At 49.2% G+C, this 12,422-nt stretch overlaps 1 protein-coding gene across 2 annotated transcripts in view; it reads left to right on the forward strand.

Moving 5' to 3' along the window:
- Window positions 1–12,422, forward strand: part of acap1 (ArfGAP with coiled-coil, ankyrin repeat and PH domains 1) — a 109,320-nt gene that overhangs the window by 65,023 nt on the left and 31,875 nt on the right. For both annotated transcript variants that reach the window (XM_069919992.1, XM_069919990.1), the window contains 4 exons: window positions 1,841–1,941; window positions 7,478–7,586; window positions 9,877–10,076; window positions 12,160–12,229. In XM_069919992.1, the coding sequence (XP_069776093.1) occupies window positions 1,841–1,941; window positions 7,478–7,586; window positions 9,877–10,076; window positions 12,160–12,229 (480 nt within the window). The remainder of the gene's footprint in view (window positions 1–1,840; window positions 1,942–7,477; window positions 7,587–9,876; window positions 10,077–12,159; window positions 12,230–12,422) is intronic.

The raw sequence follows: 12,422 nt of genomic DNA on the forward strand, positions 1-12,422 counted from the left end.
ATGACAATAAACTTGACTTTATTTATCACTCAAGCCAATCATGGATTAAGAGGAGGCTGGGGTTGTGGGGAGGGGAATTTGCAACATCTTTAACATCAGGTGCAGGACGCTTGGTGCAGCGGTTAGCATAACACTGTTACAGCGCCAGAGACCAGGGTTCGAATCCCACCCTGTCTGTAAGGAGTTGTTCGTTCTCCCCACGTAAGCGTGGGTTCCCACCCCCTGAGGGGCTCCAGTTTACTCCCACCACAGCAGTGGTTGGGGGGGTTAAGGTTAATTGGGGTAGCACCGGCTTGTATATTCACAGATCCTTCCCCAATCAACTCTCTCCTCCTGTCCTCCTATCCATCCCTTTTGCCTGTCAGCCTTGACCCCTGCCACCTTTCTTCCCTTCTCCCCAGCCTATGAATTCAGGCACCCCCCTGCTCCCAACTCACACCTTGAGGAAGGGGCCGAAACGTCGGGGATGTATTGCTCCCTCCAATGGACGCTGCTGAGTTCCTCCAACATTTTCCGGTTTTCGCTGGATTTAAATCAGCCCCAAGAAGGCCGATTTACCTGACCCCCCCCATTCAAAATGGCCCCATGTGCAACCATGCAGCGCTCCTTACACGTTTCATAGGTGCATCCATCTAAATCAGTGGTTTTCAAACCTTTTCTTCCCATTCACATCCCACCTTAAGTAATCCTTATGTCATAGGTGCTCTGTGGTTAGTAAGGGGCTGCTTAAGGTGGTCAGGTCACTCATCATGTGACCCAGGACTACCTGCCACATGGTCGGGTGATCAGTGACTAAACCAGCTCCCCCCACCAGCTTTGTCTGGTGTGGAGAGAGGGGGAGGCTAGACTAGGATGTGGAACAAGACCCGTCAAAGGGCGGGCGAACCCTCTCGTAGGATCAACGGCCACCGAGCCAGTGCGCGCCGTGAAGCACGGGAAGGGCATTGTCTGCATGGAAGCTCAGTCCAGCCATTCACTTGTGACAGAACTCCTCCCTCTCCCACCCCCCAGCTGTCTTGGACCTCACCGTGCTGTTGGATCCGGGGACGGGATGTTGAGAGGGTGGGTCTAGACCTGTGCAACCCCCCCCACCTGACTCACTGAATATCCATTCACGCACATGCTGTTCCCGTCTGGGGAGTGGGATGTCCTCATATCAACCCCCACAAACTGACTGAAAGGAATTGAAAGAAGTCTTAAGGTGAGATGTGGGTGGGAAGGGAAGGTTGAGAATCCCTGCTCTAGACCCAATTGTTACTGAAAGATTTTGCTTGATAAAAATTGTCATTGGCCCATTTCATTTGGAGCCCTGAAACGGTGCACATAATGAGTCAATGAGGGATGATTAAAACCATGGTTCTCAACCTTTTTCCTACCACTCACATCCCACTTTAAGTCATCCCTAGGCCATCAGTGCTCTGTGATTAGTAAGGGATTGCTTAAGGTGGGATGTGAGTGGGAAGGGAAGGTTGAGAACCACTGCTCTCGACCCAATTGTTACTGAAATATTTTGCTCGAGAAAAATTGTCATTCCTTTGGAGCTCTGAAACAGTGCACAGAATGAGTCAATGAGGGACGATTAAAACAGAGGTTTTCAAACTTTCCACCCACATCCCATCTTAAGCAACCCCTTACTGACCACAGAGCACCAATGGCATAGGGATTATTTAAGGTGGGATGTGAGTGGGAAGAAAAAGTTTGAAAAACACATCGATGCTACCAACAAGTCAACTCGAATTCCATCCTGAATGACGAGATGTTTAGAAAGCCCACGTGCTTGCGGAACGTGTTCTTCGGTTGATTGACGATACATCTTCTCCCGTTATTTTTGCGGCCGCAGGATCATCTAACGGTTGTGGTTGAAGACCTTCGCCTGTGTACAGTGAAGACCGGAGCTGACAGTGAGCGGCGATTCTGTTTTGAAGTCGTGTCCCCTTCAAAGTGAGTAAATTTCACGCAACGCAGTAAGAGGCCACTCCAGTCCCCGAGCTCGCGCCGCCCAATTTACACCCCATTGGCCTACACCCCTACTCCCCCCGCCACCCCGATTCATTTCAGATGGTGGGAAGAAACCAGAGCCCCCCAGGGGGAGAACCTACGAACTCCTTACAGAGAGCATGGGATTCAAACCCCAGTCCCGATCGTCGGTGCTGTAACAGCGTTGCGCTGAAGCTACACCAACCGTACTACTAAATCCCTTATTCAGATTAGATTTTAATCTCCAATTACCTACGGCAGTTGATGGAAATCCCACTGAGCCAGAGAACGAAACATTCAATCAGTCATAGCCACTCTGTTTTGGAGAGTGGCTGTCCTTGGCTTGGCCGGTCATATGACTACCTTGGCCAATTTTGACAGCAGTTAGGAGTCAATTGTAGGGCAAGAATTGGAGTCACGTAGAGTTCAGACTGGATAAAGAGAGCATATTTCATTCCTTGTTCTCCAGTCAAATAGGGTTCTTTAGTTAAGTCAAGTTTATTGTCATCTTATTGCACAAGTACAACCTGGCAAAACAGCGTTTTCCGGTCCTTAGGGCAAAACCACGCAGACACACACCCAGATGTAACACATGCCTGCAGGCAGACAAACAACACATCCACAGGACAAATATTCAGCTATAAAAATAAATAAATAAATTTTGTTTCGTAACCATGAAAGTCTAGGACGGTCATTGTGAGCGGTTCCTTTGATCGATCAGCGTTCTCACTGCCTGTGGGAAGAAGCTGTTCCTCAGCCTGGTGGTGCTGGCTCTGATCCTCCCATATCTCTTCCCCCCGACTGGAGCAGCTCCTTGGAGTTCATGTAACTCGTGACCTATCATCGACACTCAACATCTCCTCACTTGTCAGGAAGGCGCGACAGTGACTGCACTTCCTGAGAGGACTGAAGCGGGCAAGACCACCAGTCACCGTCACATCAACCTTCTACAGGAGCTCTATCGAGAGCGTCCAGACCAGCTGCATCATAGTAGGGGTCCGGTTGCTGCAGAGAAATGGATCGGAGGCCAATCAACAGGACCATAAGAGTGGCAGAGAGGATCACTGGGGTCTCCCTCCTCCCCCCACCCCCACCCCCATCAACGTGATCTACTGCGATCGTCATCTGAAAAGGGTGCGCAAAATCATTGAGGACCCCCTTCCACCCCCACACAGAGCATCTTTCAGCTGCTCCCATCGGGGAAGAGATACAGGAGGAGGAGCAGCTTCTTCCCATGGGCAGCTAGAATGGTGAATGACCAAAGGAACTGCTTGCACTGACCCTCCAAGACCCTTTTATTCACAAAACAATATTTACTTGTATAGATGAAGTACTTGTCCTGCATATGTGTTGTTTGTCTGTATGGGTTACGCCTGGTTGTGTGCCTGTGCATTTATGCACCGAGGACCGGAGAACGCAGTTTCGTCAAGTTGGACAGATGGCAATAAACTTGACTTAATGTAACTGTGACCCTGAGGCATGAGTCACGACCGTTCCAAGCTGTATGGGGAAGGTACAAGATGTGACATCCTCCCCAAGTGCCCTCCCACAGTGACCTGTTTTACAATCTCGGGGTGTCCTACTACCCACCCAGCCAATGGCTCCATCGCGAGGGCCTGAAACCATATACCCGAATGAGAGGAAATAGATTACAAGGGGAAAAAAACTCATGTGGGATTTGCCCTGTGAGGCCAAATGGCAGCCTCCCACGACATGAGAAGGTCATTTTTTTCATACATACAGCACAGTAACAGGCCCTTCCTGCCCACGAGCCCAGGCTGCCCAATGACACCCAATTAACATACACACACCCCTCTCCTGGTACGTTTCAAAGTTTGAGAGAAAACCAGAGCCCCCAGAGGAAAGCCCATGGGGAGAAGGTGAAAACTCCTTACAGACAGCGCCAGTCCTAATCGCTGGCACTGTAACAGCGTTGTACTAACCGCTACACCCTTAAATTCACCGGTCTTTTTGGCAGGATATTTCAGCTCAGCACGTGCTGGATATCCACGCCTCTCCTGCTTTTTCATTCCTGTTGTTTGGAAACTGTACAGTGTAATTATCCTGTCAGTGGAAGCCAATCCCCCTTACGAGTCCCTACTGACTACCTGTCTGTTCCACGACTGGAACACCGCAGCACTATCAGATTCCACACAGGAACGGGCTGCTGAGGAACGATATCTGTTATTTCCCAGCTCATTGTAAGGAGAGAGTTGTCAAAACACAACGCCTGCTGACGTCCTGCTGAGTAAGAGAGCCTCAGTCACTTTACTGGGCAAATAAAGAGCTTAAATCCCCGGCAAAGCGGTTTAGAGTTTGAATTCGGCTCATCGATTCAGGAATCGATAAAGTGGCTGTGAACGTGCATGGAAATGGAAGGGGTTCACGAGTCCTGTTTAGAGAAGGAAATCGGCCTTTGACTGTCATTCCACGGAGTTACAGCCTCGACAGAGAGTTTAGTGAATGAATAGAAGTCAGAAACGAGATTTGCTTAATTTCCCCTGAATCTCAGGACTTTGATGAGAAGCAACCACAGTGACACACACACTTACACACACACACTTACACACCCACCAACACTTACACACACACCCATGCTTACACACACACATGCTTATACACCCACCTACACTTACACACACACACACACTTGGACACATGCACGCACACTTACGCAGGCATACACACCACACTCTCTCTCTCACACACACACACCCACACACACATACCCACACACATAAACATACACACACACACACACACACACACACACACACACACACACACACACACACACACACACACACACACACACACACACACACACACACACACACACACACACACACTCATTCCAGTGAAAGGGAGCATTTACCTGTAGTAACTGGACTGAAACTTTCCGTGGGCTCCCAACTTCTAGGGATATTGATGATATTGAGTGAAACACGATGCTGGGCTTGTAGTAAACACGCACAGAAATGCTGAAGGAACTCGGCCGGTCAGGCGGCATCAACTGGAGGTAAAGAGATACCTCAAACATTTCGGTCCTGAACCCTTCCTCATCGTATCCCTTGAGAAAGGACTCAGGCCCAAAATGTCAGTGATGTATCTTTACCTCCTACGGATGCTGCGAGACTGGCTGGGTTCCTCCGGCATCTCTGTCCGTGTTTACTACTTACTGATGTTAGCCTTCTTAAGCTATTAATTTTTCAGATCATGGTTTTAATGGCCTGGCCAGCATTTATTGGCTGTCTAATTGCACTCTTAGCAGAGCTAGCACTTTGATGTGGACTCCCCACCAGTTAAACAAGAACGCCTGCAGTTGTAGTTGACACAGAAATGTCACACAGCGTGCTGTCGTGTACTTTCCCTTTGGAAATAATCTCACTTGGGAGAACCTGGAAGCAACATTATTCGGGCCAAAATAGCACCAAACTGAACTTCCCCATACAATGTAACCCTGAATATATAACGTCAAACACGTATGACACACATCCTTAAATTTAAATGTAGACACACAGTATGGTAACAGGCCCTTTCAGCCCATGAGCCCGCGCTGCCCAATTTACACCCCATTAACCTACAACCCCCGGTACATTTCAAAGGTGGGAGGAAACCGGAGCCCCCAGGGAAAACCTGGGCAGACATGGGGAGTACGTACAAACTGCTTATAGATAGCGCGGGATTGGAATCTTGGTCCAGCTCTCTGGCACTGTTAAAGGTGTTGTGTTTGCCACTACCAACCGTGTAGCCCAATGTAGCAACGGTAATGTGATTTCATATTTTGCTTACCGTTTATGCCCGTGTAATGGTCAACCTCCAATATTTGGCCCCAATCACCCATCCGTCCAAGCTCCCAACGCCCAACCACCCTCCCATCCGAGCTCCCGACCACCCGCCCATCTAAGCTCCCAATGCCCCAACCACCCTCCCATCCGAGCTCCCGACACCCCACCCACCCTCCCATCCGGGTCAGTAGCAAAATGTCAAGCACCATCATGCTGATCTGTGGCACACCTGGGGCCGCGTGCTCCGCCCGCTCCTGTCCACGCTACTGACCCACGACGGCATCGCCAGATCCAGCTCCAACAGCTCCACAGTCGTCGGCCTCATCAGCAACAGCAAGGAGTCGCCCTACGGGGAAGAAGTGGGAAAACTCGTGATACGGTACAAAACTAACAACCAGAAACTCAACATGGACAAGACGTCCTGCAGGTGTGACAGATAAGCACAGGTTCTCCCTGAATAACAAGGCCCTTAGGCCTGCCAGCCCTTTCCACCAACAATCTGAGCAAATTTCTTCCGGTCCTCTGATGCCCACTTCACAAAATGGGGTGGGACGGTTAGCGCAGCACTGCTACAGCGCCAGAAGCCCGGGTTCGAATCTGCCGCTGTCTGCACGTTCTCCCTGAGTCTGCATGGGTTGTCTTCGGGGGGTTCCTATTTATTCCCACCCTTTGAAATGTACCGGGGGGGGGGGGGTTGCAGGTCAATAAAGAGAGGCCCCGCTTGAAGTATGGGGAACAGTGTTATTTCAGGACGTGCTGGCATTCGAGAGGGTTCAGAGAAGATTGTCCGTTCTCCCATGGACTTCTGCCGTGTGCTCTGGTTTCCCAGCACCGTTCAAAAACATTGTAGGTTAATTGGGTGTAATTGGGCCTGTCTAAACATGTACTTAAATTAATCGGTGTTCGGCTTTAGAGTTAAATTTAGACATGCAGCACGTACAGATGCTATTCCCGCCCGCGAGCCCATCATGCCCGGAGCACACCAAGTAATGCTGCTCCACCCTGGGGAACTGTAGTGGGACAGTTCACTTTGCATTTACCCCGTCCTGCGTACAAGCTGCCGGCAACAAGCAATTTCACCAAAAGCATCAAATGGACTGGACAAATTTTTTTTCAAAAGGTTTGCTTCCTGAAAGAAAATTGAGAATATGATCAACAACCTCAAGCTGACCGTGAAGATCATTTCCAATTTGCTGTATCACGCAGGACGTTGGAGAACCCTTAAACATTTATTGAATTTAGCCTGATGCTGACACACTGCGTTGGTTCAACTGACCTAAAGATGTTTTGCTGCCGATTTTCATTTGTACTCGGCATCTGATGCCTCTCATGTCAGTGTCCAACAATAGTCGGCCGGCACTGATGGATTCCAGTTGCCCTGATAGCATTTTTCCATGGTTGCAATGTCTCGGTGAAGCCTTTCACCATGGTTGTCGCTGACCACGCCGAGATCAGCAGGGAAGACGTCTAAGGGCGAATGCAGGAAATGAACTTTCAATGACACATTGCACTTCATGGTTTTGAAGACGTAAAACATGACAGGAAATCACAAAAATTGGTTATATCTGAAAAATGGTGCTTGATAGGAAAACTTTAAAGGTTCAGGAAGCTTTCCAAAAGCACAATCTTCGTTGTCCAGTGTAAATCAGTGAGACTGATTTTGAAAGGTTGCTTGCCATCTATTTTCAACCCCTTGTTGCATATCCCACTAGGAGCTGTGTGCTTCAAGCTGATTCGGAAAAACACCAGCAAACGTGGATCCAGGCGGTACAGTCAAGTATTGCAACGGCGTTTAATGAGAGGCAAGAGGATAATTACACGGTACGGATGTACAACCACGTGATATTTTATCTCCCTTACTCCTGACAAGCTCTCACTGGGGGATGGGTCCCACTCACACTGACCCTCACTGGGGGACGGGTCCCACATTGACCCTCACTGGGAGACGGCTTCCAAACACATACTGATCCTCACTGGGGGATGGGTCCCACACACATACTGACCCTCACTGGGGTCAGGTCCCACACTGACCCTAACCCAGTGGTTCTCAACCATTTTCTTCCCACTAACATCCCACTTTAGGTAATCACTAGGCCATTGGTGCTCTGTGATTAGTAAGGGGTTGCTTAGGGTGGGATGTTACTTCTAAACTCTTGCCCCCTAACTCTTAACTTATGACCCCTCGTTCCAATCTCATCTCCATTCTATCTTTCCCCTTCATAATTTTAAATACCTCTATCAAATCCCCCCCCCCAACCTTCTATGCTCCAATGAATAAAGACCCAGTCGACTCAATCTTTCTCCGTATTCTAGATACTGCAATCCAGACAACATCTTAGTAAATCTTCTCTGCACCCTCTCTACCTTATTGATATCCTTCCTATACTTTGGGGTCCAGAACTGCACACAATACTCCAAACTTGGCCTCATCAGATGTCTTGAACAGTCTCAACATCACCTCCCAGCTCTTATATTCTATGTTTTGATTTATAAAGGCCAGTATACCAAAAGCCTTCTTCCCCACCCTATCTACATGGGAATCCACCTTTCAAGATCTCTCTGTTCCTCTGCATTCCTCAATGCCCTCCCCTTCACTGCATATAACCTCTTTTGATTAATCCTCCCAAGGGAGAGGGAAGGGGACAGAGAGCTGGAGGAAAGGAGGCAGAGGGATGGAGAGGAAGAACAGGGAGTGGGCTAGCAGAAGTCGGCGTTAACAGCGCCTGGTTGGAGAGGGCTCAGATGGTGTTGATCCTCCAATTTACAGGTAGCCTCAGTTTGACAGTGTACGAGAATTAGTGGCGGGGTGGGGGTGGGGTAGAGAGGGAGAAGGAGAGAAAGTGAGTGAGAGAGAGTGGAGAGAGGGAGAGGCAGAAAGTGACAAAAAGTCAATGGGAGACAGAGCACGTGAGCATAGAAAGAAAGGTGGAGAGAGCGAGAGGGAGTGAGAAAGTTTAATGAAGAGGGAGAAAGAATGTGTGTGAGAGAGAGAGAGAGAGGGGTGAACCAGAGAAAGTGAGAGTGTGTAAATGGGAGAGAGAGAGTAAGGGAGAGATGAAATGAGTGTGGTGAAAAGGGAGAGAAAGAGGGCGAGAGCGATGTTTCTGGGGTGGTTAGTCTTCCAACACTGAAACAAAAACACAAGCCAGCAGGTCAAATGGTGTCCTTTATGTAGCAAAGATAAAGATGCATCATCGACGTTTTGTGCTTGAGCCCTTCATCAAGGTGTGGCCAAAATGTTGCAGGCATCCAAACAAAATGGTGGGAAAGGAGGGGCCAGGGGGAGGAGCACGGTCCCATGGGCAGGAGGTACTGGGTGGGAGATGGACTTGAATTGGCCATGATCAAAGGAGGGTCTGAATGGCCTTGTGCTCCTGCTGAACTCAAGGGTGCACCTATTTTGAGCTTTCCCTTCTGTACATTGTCGGAGATGGAGTTGTGAACATGGGCGTTGGTGATTTCAGGAGGGAGTCGGGGGAAAACGACCCAGTCCTCATCGAGGGCTCAGCAGTGGAGAGGGTCAAGACCTTAAAATTCCTGGGTGTCGACATCTCTGACGATCTGTCCTGGAGCCTCCACATTGATGCGATCGTGAAAAAGGCTCGCCAGTGGCTAGACTTTGTGAGGTGTCTGAGGAGATCCAGTTTGTCACCGAAGACATAAACTTCTACAGGTGGACCGTGGAGGGCATTCTGGTTGGTTGCATCACTGCCTGGAGGCGCCAACTCTCAGGACAAAACCCCAGAGGGCTGTTAACTCCACCTGCGACATCACAGGCACCAGACTTCACTTCATCGAGGACATCTACATGAGGCGGCTTCTTAAAAAAAAGCAGCCTCTATCCTCAAAGAAACCCCACCACCTAGACCATGCCCTCTTCACTCTGCTACCATCGGGAAGGAGGTCCAGGAGCCTGAAGATGAGCACCCAGCGGCACAAGGACGGCTTCTTCCCCTCTGCCACCAGATTCCTGAATGAACCACAGACCCTGCCTCACTTTGACTTTTCATGCACGATTTTTATTTACTGCTGTAAATATGAAATGTTTTCCCTGTGATGCAAAGCGATTCGTTCACGATAACAAGTCATGATCCTGGCTTTTCTTTTCCAGAAGTTGAAGCATTCAGCCACCATGTCACCGGGTGTCTTTGCGTTCCCCAGCGAGGCCAAACCAGGAAAGGAAAAGGTGCTGGAACAAGTGCAAACCATTCCTGGCAATGCCCAGTGCTGTGACTGCAATGAGCCGCTGCCAGAATGGGCCAGTATCAACCTGGGGATTGCCCTCTGTATTGAATGCTCGGGAATCCACAGGTAACGAGAGCCTGGGTGCAGCTCAAACACGCTCCGTCTGAGCCTGTCTTATCCGTGATTGGACTAGTAATCGTGCAGGCCTGGACCAAGAGCAGCCATTCTCAATCTTTGGGCTCTGGCCCCCTTACCCCGTGAAACAGTCAGGTTTTTGTTTCTTTCTTACTGACTACATAAAAAAATTTTTTTAATGTATGTTACACGAGATAAAAACAAGGCTTTTACTTTTATGTGCTGTGCCCCGCCCCTGGGATGCCATAGGCCCCACGTTGAGATTGGCTGATCTAGAGTGCAAGAGGGCGGCGGTTAGTGCCACGCTAGTACAGCCCCAGCGACCTGGGTTTCGAATCCTGCCTGTTGGGAGATTGCGTGCTTTCCCCGTGCACGTGGGGGTTTCCTTCCATAGAAACATAGAAACATAGAAACATAGAAGATAGGAGCAGGAGTAGGTCATTCGACCCTTCGAGCCTGCTCCGCCATTCAACGAGATCATGGCTGATCTTAAAGTTCAGTACCCCGTCCCCGCCTTCCATCCTTCAAACCATACTGGGGGTGGGGTCGTAGATCGAATGGATGTAATTGGGCGGCACGGACTCGTGGGCCGAAAGGGCCCGTTAGCATACTGCAGGTCGCAATTTAAAATTTTAATCAGTCACAGCAGCTGGGAAATTTAAATTCCATTAATGGAATAAATCTCAACTTAAAAAGAATAGCTATTCTCTCTTAACTTTTTTTAAATTTAGACCTTCTGCGCAGTAACAAGCCAATGCGGCCCTCGAGTCTGTGCTGCCCAATTTACACCCCATTAACCTACACCCGCAGTACGTTTTGAACGGTAGGAGGAAGCCGGAGCCCCTCCCCCCCTCCCCCCCCCCCACACTGTGGGGAAAACCCACAAAGACGCAGGGAGGACATACAAGCTCCTTACAGATTCAAACCCCAGTCCCGATCGCTGGCACTGTAAAGGTGTCTCACTGACTGCTACGCCAACCGTCCTGCCCCTGAATGGAGTTAAGGTTGCCATTAAAATCTCTTCGGTTTCCTTGCGTGCTTCAGTTCTTAACCTTCTCTGGCCAATGTATATCTCCAGGCACATATCAACGAATTTAACTCCCTTTTGAAATGGTCCAATTCAGTGACACATCTATCCTAAAAATTAAGTTTAAAAATCTCACATTACATCTTAATGAAATGCACAGAAATGTCCACAATTGGTGCCACATGGAGATTACGTGAGTTTAAATTACAGTAGAACCTCTGGTATCCGGCACCTATGGGGATTGGTAGATGCCGAATAAGTACATTTTCCGGTTGCTTGAGGTTGCATACTAACAGCAACGAAGTAGCATTCTCCAATAAATAAATGAATATTTTAGTAAACATGAGAGTCTCGGGTGGTCAGTGTGAGCAGTTCCTGTGGTCGTTCAGTGTTCTCACTGCCTATGGGAAGAAGCTGTTCTTTGACTGGCTCTGATCCTCCTGTATCTCTTCCCCGATGGGAGCATCTGGAAGATGCTGTGCACAGGGAGGGTGGAAAGGGGTCCTCAATTATTTTGCCCTCTTTAGACAATGACCCTAGTAGATCACATCGATGGAGGGGTGGTGGGGGGAGGGAGATTCCAATGATCCTCTCTGCTGCTCTGATGGTCCTGTGAATTGACCTCCAATCCATTTCTCTGCAGTGACCGGATCCCACTGTGATGCTCTTGTAAACAGTGTTGGATTAACTACCACCTGGGCCCATGGGCTGAGCTTTAATAAGACTCCCTCTGACCTTGCCCCCCTGCCCCACCCTTCGTTGAATAGAATAAAGTGTCATTAAGTTACATTAAATTACATATTAGGGGTCTCCAAAGTGGTTGTTATTGACCCCTGGGGGTTGATGGGACTATCCAAGGGGTCAAAAAACGCCAGAGGGTTGAAAGGGAGGGTTAAACGCCGAGGTAAAGTCGATGAACGGCAGCCTGGCACATGAAATGTCGTTCTCCAGGCCACAAGGACCCGTCGCCATGTGCTGTGTGTCTAAATCTCCAGATCCTGGAACCCCGAGAGTGGGAGAACTAAGCGTTTCTCTTGTGTTTGACAGGAGTTTAGGAGTGCATTTTTCCAAAGTCCGGTCACTGACCCTTGATTCCTGGGAACCAGAATTACTGAAGGTGAGGAAAATCCAAGCTCCACCCAGCAAGAGATGAAACTCTCTCTTTCCCTCTCACCCTTTTCCTGATCATTTCACTGACTCGCCCTTTCTCTCTCTTTCCCCCGCCCCAACTTTCTGCTCCGATTATCTCCTCTCTTCCCATTCTATCTCTCCTCACTGTTATGCCCTCGAACCCAACCCCTCTCCGTTTG

The sequence above is a fragment of the Narcine bancroftii genome, chromosome 2, assembly GCF_036971445.1.
Source record: "Narcine bancroftii isolate sNarBan1 chromosome 2, sNarBan1.hap1, whole genome shotgun sequence".
In the NCBI taxonomy this organism is placed as follows: domain Eukaryota; kingdom Metazoa; phylum Chordata; class Chondrichthyes; order Torpediniformes; family Narcinidae; genus Narcine; species Narcine bancroftii.